This window comes from Engystomops pustulosus, chromosome 5 (genome assembly GCF_040894005.1).
Source record: "Engystomops pustulosus chromosome 5, aEngPut4.maternal, whole genome shotgun sequence".
Lineage (NCBI taxonomy): Eukaryota > Metazoa > Chordata > Amphibia > Anura > Leptodactylidae > Engystomops > Engystomops pustulosus.
In genome coordinates this window covers 169,218,379-169,233,573 of record NC_092415.1, presented here as the reverse complement: position 1 = coordinate 169,233,573, position 15,195 = coordinate 169,218,379, and the positions used below count along the sequence as shown (strand labels likewise).

Below are 15,195 nucleotides of genomic sequence, written 5' to 3'. Positions count from 1 at the left end.
GGGTACAGTCAATAACTCTACATGCAAAGCACGTGGTAAATATAATTGTGCTTACATTTGAAGCGTAGATCTATAAACTATACACTACAAAAAAATGTAAATTCAATGATCTTTTGTTAATTTGAATCTTACACATTTTGTTCAGTTTTCGTTTCATGAATCCGATTTATCTAATAAGCAAAAGTCATCCATAAGTGACATTTTGGAAAATATTTAAATACACAAAAATGCTTATTACATAAATTTAACCCCTTTATGACTGCCATGCGGCTATATACTCCGTGCAGAAAGGATGTTTATAAACCTCATGACAGTGGGCAATTTTAAACACCTATATCTCCTAAGCCCTGGCACCTAGAAACACAATTCTGAGGTCACATTTTTATTTAGAGCTTTCTATTTCCGAGATGTCCGATTGCAACTTCAAGAATGGATATCTCCGGATCAAACAATCCCGATATCATATTAAAGGGGACTCTCCTGTTTAACATAACAGAATTGTGTTTCTAGGTACCAGGGTTCAGGAGATATAGGCGTTTGAAATGTGCCCCCATCCAGCCTGTCAGCCGAAGGCAGAATGCACCCTCTGCATCTGTAGCTGAACTTGGGGAAAGGGTGATGGAATGATGATATACACATTTATAACATATTTTGGTAAACATTTATTCAGTTTTAGTACTTAAAAATACTTTAATTGGACAAATTACAAAAAACCCCCACTTTTTAACATTTGTTGTAACATATTGGCTAAATTTATATATAAAAAATATGTACCGTAATTAATAAAATTATCTTATCAAAGTCTTAGATGTCATGAAATTGGAAAATTGTTATGATCTGTAAAGCTTTTCCAGAGATATGGTCTCTGGAGCAATAGCAGAACTTCAAAGATTGACCTCAGAAAGGGGTTAACCTTTAATGAATAATGAATACTTATTACCTAACCATGGGATGTGTAAGTGTCTAATCACTGGCTGCCTTACCACTGGGATCTTATGAGAAGTTGTTCCACGTCCACATATCGTTCAACACGGGCAAACAATTTCCTATTCTAATAACCTTTGGGGTTCCATTAGTGTGAACCAATCTAACCTGCTCAATGGCAAAGAGTTTTTGCCCAATATTCGTTATGAATCCAGGGCCTTTCTCCACTGTGTTTAATATAGTTCAAAAGGTAATAAACTAAATAGTGGAAAGTAAAACCTTACCTTTGGTCTGGTCTGAGCCTTGTGTCAGTAGAAGGTAGCAGCGGCTTTGTCTTTGGATCTATTTCATTTAACCGTAGTGCAAACTTTGTGAACCCATAGTACAATTCAGAGTCCTTGGGCATAGGGTCTGTTTTATAACAAAGACAAGAGGTTCTGTCTATGTAAAAATGACAATTTTCACAACTTTCCATCATTGCATTATATTCCCCTGATCCAAGTTATACTTAAAAGGGAACCAGTCATCATAAATAATAAACTATTACCAGTATGTTGTCAAGCAGCTGAACAGCTTCCTAGTTTCTTTCATCGCGGTGGCATCATCCAGAGAATCAACTTTAAAGTCAGATGTAAACTGTTTGCATAATGTTAGGAAGGCGGAGAGTACAACACTGAAGTAAAGCTCTCCTTATATCTGAAGCCCGATTGAGAAAATCTGGACTTCAGGAGATGTGGTAGGTTAAGTCTCTGGATGCAGGAAGGTTGTTCTGAGGCAGGGAAAGCTTGATTTCAGTGTTAAATTTTCCCGCCTTCTTGACTAGATACAAACAATACTTATTTCAAGTTGATTCTCTGGTTGATGCCAGCACGCTGACTCATGAAAGAAACATTGGGGCACATTTACTTACCCGGTCCTGTCGCGATCCCCGATCCGGACAGTCCGACAAGGATGAAGTCCGGCGCAATTCATCAACATTGTGCGCCGAGATCCTGCATCTGTCACTTCCCCACTCAGCTCCGCCGGAGTTCACCTTCTTCTTCCCGGTGTATGTGAGTGCATGTCTTGTGACACAATTTGCAATGTTAAATCCCGCGCGTTGTCCGAATCCATCGGATCGTCCGACGGCCCGACCCCCAATTTGTGTCGCTTGAAAGCCGGCGGCGATGTGCCAAAATCCGATCACGTGCGCCAAAAACCCCTGTTAAATACGGCGCAAAGTGGAAATCGTTGGTAAACCTGGCGGAAATGCGGTCCGCGGACCCTTAGTAAACGCGCCCCATTATCTATGACCCGTTAAGCTGCTTGACAACATATTGGCAGTGGTTTATTTGTGATGACAGTTCTATTGCAGAGCTGAAATTTGTCTTACCTAAATTTGACACTACATTCATTCCTGCCATTTGGTGATTTCTAAGAAAATTTATTAAAAGATTCATACATTTTTTGTTAAACATATTTTTCTAGGAATTTGTGTTGTTTTAATTTATATTTTCATGCGATTATATATATAAAATAAAAGTACTGTACTCTGCTACTTTAACCACTGGTGTTATAAGGATTGACCCAAGTTAGATCATTTTCACAGGGGAAAGGGGATAACAATCTGATCAGTGGGACCGACTGTTGGAATCCCACCAATCACGAGAATGGCCCCTCTCTTATCAGAACACAGGTACAGTTTTCACTAATTGATGGAGTGACAAGTCAAACACGTGTCCTGCTGATTTCTTCAATTGTATGGGAGCGTTAGCTAGGAGTTGTACTCAACAATTCAGGAACCACTATAGACATGAAAACTAAACCCATGACCATCTGTGAGCAGGACTCCATTGTTATACACCTTAAAACACTTTTATGAACTTACTTGTCCTCCAAATGCATATTGGTGAAGAAGGTGACCCGTAGAATAGACTTTCATGCCATTTTCCAAACAGTCGATAGACAACTTTACCATTTTTGTCCATCACCGATCCTTCAATTTCATGGACATTTGGATTCCAATACTTTGCCTACAAGAGGAGATGTAATGTCTTTTCATTTGAAAATATTTGCAAAAACAACGGTGCCCATCATAAATACCGGCGTACCCAATATACAACCACAACAAATGAGAAAAGTGATGCAAACATGCAACAAATATATGCGATTACAATACAAAACCTACATTCCTCCTAAACCCAGGCATATAGATTAGTGACAACATGATCAAACAGTGCAAGAAGGAGACAATACTGAAGCAAGCGAACCCATTACATCACCAGCAAGGTGAAACCATTTACCTTTATAAAGGTGACTTTGCAGTGACAATTGTCATTTTTGGTGTTCTTGATGATAATTTCTCCATAATGTTCTATCCATCTCTGGCCACTTAAAATGTTGTGAATACAGGAGGTCACCTTATTCCATTCATAATGGTCTTCATGTCTTAAATTTTAACAAAAAATATAGTTTAAGTATCATAGACAGTGATGATCCTAATAAAAGAAAAACAGCAACTACAATTGGGGTCCTGGATTTAGCTCTGACCACGCACAATACGCGTTTGCGTGAGGGAGTGAATATAATCTGCTGTAGACTATAAGTTAGAACATCATTCACGCACTCCGATCCAAACCTTTCCTGGATCTTGTTGGATGATTTTTACATGACCAGCAAGGTTTTTTTCCCCAATGGACAGCCCCTAGGGGTTGCCCCAAGTGTGATTGTTACACCCTATCAAAAGATCATAAGAGTCCCTTCCCCTTTGATTGATGGAGTTGAAAGCTGAGCATGCACGCTTTATGCGGGTACTGGAAACTCTGCTGTCTGTGGTCAGGGATTAAAGGAAATCTACCATTTGTTTTTATGCATTGTGAACCAAACATACCTAGAGAATGCTGTAGCTACACTCATGCAGAAACATATCTTGTTTAATCCCTGTACTGAGTGGTTTTGCTGAAAAAAGTATTCTAAAATTATGATGAGACTCGCTCCTGTGGCTGCCTGCGCTCTCCCTTTTTCTCCAATTATGCACTTCTACAGAGAACGCTGTATTCACTGTTTTGTCCCTGACAGGTGGCAGTATTTAATCGCTGTACCATCCCCCAAACAGGTTGATTAGTCCTGTCTGGACAGTTCAGGAAGCTCCATGAAACATTGCAGCCAGTATGCACCCATCTTTCCTAAGGTCCTGAATTTTATAATTGTTTTTTTTTTTAGCAAAACAGGGATCAGGGATTAAACAAGATATGTTTCTGAAGCAGTGTCGCTACAGCATTCTCAAGATAGGTTTGGTTCACAATGCATGAAAAGAAATGGTAGATTGACTTTAATATCAAACTTATAAAATCTTCTTATAAGAGAAGCCACCGTATTGCCTGTAAAAGAATCAATTTCATCTTTTGGGATAAGATCAGTAAAGTTTAACTGCAGTTTAGGAAATGTCTGAAGGTTTTTTCTGTTTAAGGAGTATTAAATTGTGCTGTAATTTTTCTATATCGTTCCTCTTTGTGAGTGCGCATCTTACCCTGGTAGAATCAAATGTGATGTGCCAATTGGGACTATTTCCATAGATTTACCCCAAAATTTATTTTTCCACCGAATATCTGAAATATAAAAGATTATTGGATTTGATAGGGCACTGGAAAACATATTTTATATATTTTTTTTAACTATTTGATTTTTACAATTCCCGTCAAAATTATTACAATTATGTCTTGTATTTTTTTTTTAATATCCTTTTTCATTCTTCCCCTATCTTACCATTGCGGGCACACAACTTTACCCTAGTTAGAACAGCAAGGAATATGATGCAATGAAAGACAAATGTTATGAAGCATGCTCTATATAACCTTGGGGATTTAGTACCGTCTTTTATCGGACTATATTTTATCCAATTTATCAATATATCTTATAATCCGGTGCACCTTATAGTCCGAAAAATACGGTATCTTGCTTCTTACATTATTAAACATCATCTTTATGCAAAATTTAACACACACAAAAAAAAAAACAGGCTTCTATAATAGATGTTGCAGATTAGTACTTAAAGTATTATGGCACTTAAAAATAATTTGCAGGGATGAGGCCACTAGAGGGCAGAGTAAACCGCTTGTAACGCAAGCTCATTGTGAAAACTATGGTGACTTTTTGTTATGAAATAAACCTAAAGTATATAAAATACAACTACTAATATTATTTAAATTTGTACATGTATATAACAATACTTCATGTAAAAAAAAAACTGCATAGCAATGACGTATCCGAAAAAGTTATCAGTGCATAAAAATAAAAGGTGAAATGTCTCCTAAACAGTTAAACCATATGTGTCTAGAATACTCTAAGGCTACATTCACATAGATTTTACGTACAAGTGCAGCATATACGCTAGGAAAGCTCCCAATATATTGTATTCTAAGCGTATACATAGATATACATTGGTAAGGCAGCATCATTTTTGCCTCCGTCTGCACAGTATATGTTGCATCCTGCAGGATGCTCCCTCCTAAGTGATGTAGATGTTGAACGTACGTTGTGGGAGATCCCCAGTTGTGTAACTATCCATATATAGATGTCACTTGGGAGACACCAGGTACATCAACAGGAACCAATCACGTATCCCACTGTATGTACATAGAGAAGGATATGTCCTATGTCGGGAATCCACCTTTCTTCAGGAATTTCACCTTTCATCAAAAAGTGTTCCTAGCCTAACCAAAAACAGTGCAGCTTTTATTAAAGGGAACCTGTCAGCAGAAATTGACCTAACAAACCACTACCAGTATGTTGTGAACAGATTAACACCTTCCATGTTTCTTTCATGGCTCAGTGTGGTGGCATCATCCAGAAAATCAACTGAGATGTACACTGTTTGTTTAAAGTCATGGAGGTGGAGAGATTAGCATTGAAGTCAGGCTCTCCTAACCTCAGAATGAAGGAGTTCTGGTTAGCGATGCGTCTGTATGCAGGAGTATCAATATCAGTGAAGAGAGCATTGTGATGTGAGGAGAGCTTGACTTCAGTGTTAAACTCTCCGCCTCCTTGACGTTATACAACCAAATTACATGTTACTTCAAAGTTGATGTTCTGGATGTTGCCAGCACACTGGGCCATGAAATAGTTAGAACTAGAAGGTGTTCAGATGCTTGATGACATACTGGTAGTGGTTTATAAGGTAAATTTATACAGGTTCCCTCTTAAGGACATCTATCACCAGAATGAAGGATTGTAAACCAACACACTGACATACTGGTGTGAGTGTCTTCTTTAAGAGAAATGTTTGAGAAAAAATGGCTCATTTGCATAATTTTAAAAGCCTTTTTGTAAGCATGTAAGTGTGATTGGTTTCGATTCATTGCTCCTGGTGGTAGATGTCTTTTAAAGGGAACCTACCACCACAAATCTACCTATAAAGGTAGATCGGGTGGTAGGTGGATCAATGGGACGTGAGGATAGTTAACTTTTATTAAACTTGTATGCAAATTTACTTATGCGGCTACTGGGGCGTGGAGTAGCCGCGTCTGAGGTTACACGAGGCGGCTACTCCACGCCCCGGTAGCCTCTTTTCCCCTCCTACTCACCATCTTCGGGCTCGCAGCTCCGCGTAACTGCGCGCCCTCGTCCGGCGATCCTGCCGTCTGCGCATGCGCAGAAGAGCAGGCCCGCGCCTGCGCGGTCACTGCTCCAAAACAGGCGCGGGCCTGATCTTCTGCGCATGCGCAGACGACAGGATCGCCGGACGAGGGCGCGCAGCTATGCGGAGCTGCGCGCCGAAGATGGTGAATAGGAGGGGAAAAGAGGCATAAGTAAATTTGCATACAAGTTTAATAAAAGTTAACAAAAAAGTGTGGGGACGTGAGGATTAGCCCTTAAAAGGGCAATCCTCAAGTCCCATTGATCCACCTACCACCCGATCTACCTTTATAGGTAGATTTGTGGTGGTAGGTTCCCTTTAAGTATTCCTCATCCCCCCCCCCGAAAAACAATCAATTAGTTGCTATGGACAACAAACCGTTATTATTTAGAGAGATTTGCATAAATCTGAGTCTCTATTAAAAAAAACCCAAAAAAACCGACTAATTTTACCAAATGTATTTACATTATGAACTTAGATCAGTCTGAAGAGGCTCCAAATTTTTCAGTGTTTAAATAGTTTGATAAATTTGGCGATTCTTGCTAGACCCATCAGACGCTTTTGTCTCACTATTCATCCCCTATTAGTTGGTTTTCTTTATAGTAACATTTATACATAGATATGAATTTTAAGGCACACCCCTTCCTTCCTTTCCTCTGGATTCAGCCCACATTATAACTAATACACATGGGCCACATAACACAATGCTTTCTCATCCTGCACATATCCAACCAATCTATATAGTCACCATGTCACTGCTATCCCCAGGAGAAACGATACAGAATCCATCATGTCGCTCTCTCTACAGATGCGTAGGAGACACAGATTCCATCAGATCAGATGCATTCAGCACTATTCTGCTGGTCAAAATGATAAATCCATGACAAAAACTGACAACCACAAACCTTACGGGACCTAAAAGATAAGATTATTACCTGGAATCTAACAACAGAAACAGGTTTCTGGGTAATATAAAACTAAAGATAGTGGCATCTGAATTTACCTCCAAAAGTGACTCCTCTCAGGCAAATATGGCTCTTCTCCACTCATTTTCACTCTGGAAAATGTATTTGTATATTTCTTTCCCAATCTCTACAGTTAAGAAATTCATAAGCTTAAGCAACTACTGTACATACCGTAAAGATGCTAAGTATGAGATTGTAACAGTAGGCCCATTTACCCATTGGCCCCCATTACAGCTGCATAGGTTACACCAAATGTATGTCTATCACTGACTCCGGGTATCAAACCTGTTGTAAAGGTCAGTAATATGGTAAATATGAGGGACACAAATCAGGGTCAGCTCCAGGTTTCAGTAGGCCCCTGGGCGACAGAGCCTCGGTGGGCCCCTTTGCAGTGAACTCACGTGGTGTCATTAAAAATTCAGAAACTAAAACAAACAAACAGTCTCCTGTTCGCTAAAATATTCCCTAGTTTATCATCCCAAACAGCCTCCTCATGGGTATTTTATATAAGCCCTGCTCACACCCTATGTATTCATTAGATACAGCCCCCTTTACCCCATGGATTCCTTATGTACAGCCTTGTGGGCCCCAAGCAGCCCTGGGCCCCAACACTTGCCCAGGTATGCCCAGTGCTGGGTACAGTGTCATTACCCGGAGGGCACATAATATCTGATAAATGTATGTAAGAAGACACTGTAATGTGTTGCTATAACACACTGTCCATGATAACTGACTGGTAATGTTCATCTGAAATTCCATCTACTATCATCATTTCTACGTTAATCACATCCGTTATTGTCATTTCCAAACACACCAGATAATTTATGCTATTTGAAGAACATCCTGAATCCCAAGAGGATATGTGACCCATTAAACTAAGCCAGCGATTTGAGCCAAACATGAATTATTGCTATATCTATGACAGCAATTCATCATGCACATGGTCAGAAGATCGGATGTGCCCTGGATTACTGTGTACTTTGTATACTGTGACATGTTGCGCTTTCTGGGAGTGGTCACATTTTATTTGTATCCTGCGTTACTTCTGAGTTATAAGAACTATCGAAATAAGGAAATCCAAATGTTAAAAGTAAAGAGGTTTTGCGCCACTTGAAGGGGTTCTAGCAGGTTTTATTGTTTTCCCCTAACCAAGGGCTGTCCCATTATTATTATTGCACTTATCTAGCTCCGTCACTCTCATAGACATACAGTAGACATGCTTTGACCTGCCGCACCATCATTTAATAAAAAAACAGGAGCATTGAAGCCCGAGGTGCTCTGAGGAACGTTTCCTGAGCACCTCTGTGCTGTAGCTTCAAAGGCTGTTAGACTGTGCAGGAACACTCTCCCTCTGCATGTCCCACTTTCCTTCTGCCTGCTGTTATTCCACACAGTGGGAGAGGGGGAAGAGCTTCTACACAGTATAACAGACTGTGAAACTACAACACGGAGTGGCCATGGGTAACAAATATAAGAAGATTACCACAGTCACGGTGCCTGGATCCATTAGTAACGGTATCCGCCTTTGCTGATAAAAACTGATGAAATTTTAAACAACTAAATCTACTAAAATGGACTAATTCAGGTCATTCACATAGAAAAACGAGTATGCCTTGAAACTAATTTATCAACATTTTTTGACACTTTTGTTCAGCTAAGTGGGTGTGGCTTCTGACATGGTCAATAGAAAGGGGCGTGGTAATGTAGAGAAGTCTTCAAGATAGAAGATAATGTTGACGGATGTTGGCCTGACCCCCACCAATAACAATAATGGGGGCCTTTCCCCTTAATTATACACCCTGTCTTTAGGGCGAGTTCAGCACTCGGCTATCTCTGGCTGTGCCGTAGAATGATAAATGTAGCAATACAGCGGACTCAACTAAGTCAACCTTTTCATTAGGCGGATACAGGATAACTTTCAAACATTGGACAAAGTTGCGTTACAGAAGTTCATTATTTGCTTATATTAGAGTTCTAATAATTTCTCTGCATTCATAGACAAAATAGTTACCTTGGTAAAATACAAATTTGTCAGATTCGGCATGACAGGCAGATATGGGCGGGTGATGACTCACCTAAGGAAAAAAAAAAGGATATTGTAAAATCTTATTACATATATTAATTCCTTCATTCTTTTACACTCATTAATGATGGTTTCTATGGGTTTTTAAGTTGTAAGTACATAAAAGGAGTCAGAAACTTAAAGGGGTTTTCCCATCTGGGAATTTACATTTAATTTATTTCATTTACCATATGTAAACATTTCTTCAATTGGATGTTATTAAAAAAAAATGTTCCTGTGAGAAGATAATTTCTCATAAATGTGCCCATGTTGTCTCTTAGAAACGAGATGGCTTCCTTTGAAACGACCGCATCATATTTTGGCAGTGGTGGCTAGAGATGCGCTATTGAGTCCTGCCTGACCACCAGGATTCAGCGTTCATTACCACAGGACGGCTGTGGTACATGCAGTAACTCCTGGACATTTCATATACAAAAACTTTTTGTTTCTTTATGCAATCCCTCCAGCAGAGGTGGCCGTATCCAAGGACAGAGTCTTGTTTCTAAGGGACCAAATGACTACATTTATGAGAAATTATCTTCACACAGGTAAAAAAAATTTTTTTAACAACATCTAATTGAAGAAATGCATACATATGGCAGATCAGCGGTAATGAAATTGAACGTGAATGCCCAGACGAGAATACCCCTTTAATTTTAAGGCCCAAATCAGACTCCCTTCTGTGGTGTCCTTCACCAAGTTCTGTTAATTTTAAAGACAGAAATAATGTTAATTGTGATAATCCTCTTATATTAGTAATCCATGGCCTTCTTTCTTCCAAAATCAACTTTTAAAATTATGAGGGGCTGAAGGGCCTGACTGGCTACTCTGGCCCTCTGTGATGTGGATAACAATGAAACTTGGTACAATCCTTTTAATGGCTTATTTACAAACCGAAAACGTCATCCATGTGCAGTTCACCATTCTTGAAAAATAGGATTAGCTCAATTTTTTTCACGTATGAAAGGAGATCTACCATCAAAAGCAGGGATGCTAAACCAGGGCCATTTACTCATAGATCCAGGTACAGCAGCCACAGTGATTTGTTATTCATGATCTCCTTAATTCTAAAATCAACTTATTCTGCTAATGAGCCAGATGGGCTTTAGGGCATGCTTCTGCAGGCTGTAGCTTTACAGGCTGTTACACTGTGCAGAAGCATGACTCCATGCCCCCTCCCTCAGCACCTTACCTCCCTCAGCCAGCTGTAATCTCACACAGGAAAGTGTGACATGCTTCTGCACAGTGTAATAGCCTGTAAAGCTACAACACAGAGGAAATCTGGTCATGCCCCCTGGGGCCTTCTATGTCATGGTGCTTGGATCAAAAAGTAAGTGTCCCTGGTTTATCATGCTCTATTTTGATTCCCTTTAACCCCCTTCACGCACCAGGATGTACTATTATGTCCTGGTGCTGCAAGGGGTATATGGAGAGAGCTCACGAGTTGAGCTCTCTCTCCATACACATTGGGTGTCCGCTGTATAGTACGGCTGACACCCGCCTGTTACTGCCGCAGTTGGTGCTGGCACGGGCTCCGGCAGATAACCTGTTAAGTGCCACGGTCGAACCATGGGCACTTCCATCTTAGATGGCCAATCAACACCCCCATGAAGTAATTGGAGGGTGGCAATCACTTGCCATGGCAGCCTACAGTCTCATAGAGACTTTTAGACTTGCCATGTATAATGATCTCCGATAGCCTGTGAATGACAGCCTATTAGAGATCATCAGTAAAATTGCTATATACTACAATACATCAGTATTGCAGTATATAGTGCACGCAATCAGACCCTGCAGGGTTAAAGTACCCTAGAGGGTCTGAAATAAAGTATAAGTTGAAATCAGCCCCTTTCCCTAGTACACAAATAAAAATAAACAAGCTGTAAAATTATAAACAAGTTGGGTATCTCAGTGTCCCAAAATGCTTTTTCTATCAAAATATAAAAATTATTATTCCCGGACGTAAACACAGCAATGGAAAATAGCACCCAAATGTCCGAATTGCCACTTTTTCCTCATTTTTTTCATCCATGAATATTTGAATAAAAATACTCAAACTGTCATATAGGTCCCAAATTGATACAAGTTAACACGCCTGCACATACGGCAGAAAATGAAACTATAGGTCCGTACAGCAAAGTGTGAAAAAGCTTTGGTCAAATATTTTTTTTTTGTACAAAAGATTTAGATCTTTAAATATCTTCTAAAGCCTAATAAAACCTATATACGGTACATTTGGTATCCCTGTGATTGCATCGACCCAAAGAATAAAAGAGGAAGTGTAATTTGGAGCACAAAATGAAAGCAGTAAAAACAGAGACCAAAGGAAAACGTTGCAAATGTGGAGTTTTTTTGTCAATTACACCACACTTGGAATTCTTTTCCAGCTTTTCAGTACACGGAATATTACATTGTACTAAAAAGTACAATTTGTCCCTTACAATAGCTCTGTAAACATTTGGAATGAGGGAAGTACAAAACAAACGCAAAAATTAAAAAGGGCTGTGTCCTGTAGGGGTTAAATACAGAAATGTTTCCGTTCATTTCCAAGAAGCAGAGTTCCTCAAATTGGTTAAAAACTAAATAAAGTTTGTGATTACTTTGTATTATGCTTTTTATTATAAGACCATTAAAGGGAAATTTTGGAGTTTGTTTTAGCTTAACTCCTTTGTGACCGGTGGTCATAGGTCCCTGAATATCCAGGTCAATTTTTGATATTCTGTTATCTCTGGAAAAGTTTTACATTTCAAAACAATCTTTCCTTTTTTTATGACATGCAAGATTGTAGCTTGATAGGATGGTTTTATTAATTTCACTTTTTTTTTTCTTTATAATATTACCAAAATATGTAATAAATATGTACAGCATTATTCCATCACCCTTTCCCAGGCTCAACTACAGATGCAGAGGGTGCATGCACTTGATAGTCTTTCCTGCAGTGATAGTCTTTCCTGCAGCTTCTTCTACATTCTGCCTTTAGCTAAACCCTGGCACCTACAAACACAATGGTGTCATACTAAACAGAATCTCCCCTTTAAGTTGATATAAGGGCATGTGTATGTGTATGGATGCTTGACAGAACTGGAGATATCCACTCGGAAATAAAAAGCTGTACATAAAAATCCATATATCATATTACCGGAAGAATGGTGTTTCTAGGTGCCAGGGTTCAGGAGATATAGCGGTTTATAAACTTCCTTTTCTTCACAGGGCATGTGCAAATAGTACGTATACAGTGTGTGGCAGTCATGAAGGGGGTTAAAAGAAAACATCACATGTGGCTGCTCCTAAACCTCACTTGCAAATCCCCATTGGTGTATGTAAGCAAAAAAGAAACAAGCTATGACAAGCCATACTACTGAGACACACACATGTACGCGCTCAGCTAAGGAATATATGGCAATTTTATTGGAGGCAAAAACTCTCCAAGGATTCCATTTCCAGAAGAAGAATCAATGACATGCAGACAGTTCTCCCATGTAATGGTTTAGCGCGTCTTATAATAAAGTCTTACTCTGCTGTATATCTCCTCTCCACTACATCATACCAGGATGACATACCCCTCCTGCACTGTGCATTTACCAGACTCTTCTCAGAAAGGGCACAATATAACTTTAGGCTTGTGAAATATATGTGGCCACTGGGACCGGCGTGAGACTAGAACCAAATAAAAACCTTGTCTGCGTCTTGACAGGTCACGAGGTAGGAATCCTCTTGGTGGAAGGACACAATCTGTAGCAGAGCTGTGGTGTTAAATCAATGACTGCATAAAACTGCCAGAACATGATCAGTTATCACTAAATATATAATATAATGCTAATGAGGAATCAGCTCTCCAATAAAGTATGATTGGTTTATTCACCCCTCCAGGGAGCCATTTTTATTTTGTTAGTGAATGAACCAATCACACTTTATTGGAGAGCCGCTTCCTCGGATTCTGCATTAGCAGTCTTCGCTCACCTCCCAGCCGGGTTTGCTTGAGGCGTGCCCCTACCCCTCGACAGAGATCTGTTTTCACATTCCTTATCCTAATTACATGTGGTCTACGGCCCCCAAGATACCAATCCAATAGGCCAAGGTACAATTTTGACCTTATTATAGATATCCTAGGGGGACTGCCATGCTAATGAAGGGATGATGAAATCTCCAGTACAGCAGATCAATATTCTATATCGATATTTAGAAGCAAAGGGGTCAACTATATACAGTATTACAGCTTTTCTATATCTTCTACCCTTCCGGAAAATTACATGTAAGATTATCTAACAACCCAGAGGGCATTACTAAATTAATTATTATAATTAAGGTATTATATGTCAAGAACCATTGTATAAGCTGTACCTGCTGTTATACAAGATCCTGGAAGGCGATTGTTTGAAATGCAAAATGTCCGGTATGTTTGGTAGGGGGGTAAGCTTTGTCTACTACAGCTAGTGGCAAGTTCCAATAGAGGCCTATAAACTTGCTGACAGCCTTTATTTTAGCTAAAAAATGTTCCCCTCAGATCCCCATATATTCAATTTTATAATTGTACCTGGATATCTATAGCTAGTTGAGGGGGTTTATCAAACTGACATCATCTCGGGTCCTTTAGCCACCTTCCATTAGCAAACTGTACACCATGTATATATCTGATCAATGAAATGATAGCATGTCTGCATGGAAAGAAGTAGAAGTCCATGGCTATTATTTCATGTGATCAGATATATGCATGGTGTACAGTTTACCAATGTTAGGAGGCTAAAGAACCTGAGATGATGTCACCCTGTTCACATATTACTGCTGCATGCTGAGAAAACGTGTGGATGAACTGCTGGATTTAGCCAGAGAAGGCCACGCGGCTCATTGACTCGCTATAGATATCCCAAGATACCAGGTAAATTATAAAGTTGATACATGGGAAACAATTTTTAGCTAAAAGTAGGGTATCTGTTAGTAAAGAGGGCTCTTCCACTAGCTGCATTTGTGAAAAATGTGGTGACAGCTACCCTTTAATGGACACATGTCATGACACATGTAACGTATACCCCTAGTGGCTGTTTATTGTTACTACAGGCTGATGAGATCTGGATGGATGGGTACCACATCCTTATTGGCTCGGTCCAGAAAGTGGGAGGAGTTATTCCCATCACCAAAATCAACTGTTAGATATAGGGGAAGTGCAGTCTTATGTTGAGTTTGGAGTTAGAGTGAGGTGCAGCTGAGGAGAGGTCTTTTGAGAGGAGAATTTTAGGAAGAGTTACAAGTTATTGTGCGAGGCCACTGCCTGAGAAGACCCCGTGTTTCTGTGAGTAGTTATTGGGTTCAGCAATGCTTCAGGTACAAAAAAAGAGGGTAACCACAAGAGTTACTTGTCTGAATGGATCCACGCCCCACAGCTGGGAACTTGTCACTATTCCTAAAATTCTCCTCTCTCTATGCTTCATTTTGGAGGCCACAATAAGAATTATGTGAGAGGACTCACATAAGAAGCTGCCGAAGAGAAGGACAGCCTTAAAGGGAACCTGTCATGGGAAACTGCTTATAAACCAGCAAATCTGTTGGACATTTGCTGGTTTATTAGCATTTTTCATGATGACAAGTTCCATTTAACAATACCAGCACCACCATCATCATCTCTCTCCAGGTCT

General features: G+C 39.7%; 1 protein-coding gene across 4 annotated transcripts in view; it reads right to left on the bottom strand.

The window, feature by feature from the left end:
• The window catches only part of OSBPL3 (oxysterol binding protein like 3), a 124,454-nt gene that overhangs the window by 8,538 nt on the left and 100,721 nt on the right, over window positions 1-15,195 (bottom strand). For all 4 annotated transcript variants that reach the window (XM_072153754.1, XM_072153758.1, XM_072153756.1 and 1 more), the window contains 5 exons: window positions 9,515-9,578; window positions 4,433-4,511; window positions 3,207-3,351; window positions 2,792-2,936; window positions 1,209-1,335 (listed from right to left, as the gene is read on the bottom strand). In XM_072153754.1, coding sequence (XP_072009855.1) covers window positions 1,209-1,335; window positions 2,792-2,936; window positions 3,207-3,351; window positions 4,433-4,511; window positions 9,515-9,578 — 560 coding nt within the window. The remainder of the gene's footprint in view (window positions 1-1,208; window positions 1,336-2,791; window positions 2,937-3,206; window positions 3,352-4,432; window positions 4,512-9,514; window positions 9,579-15,195) is intronic.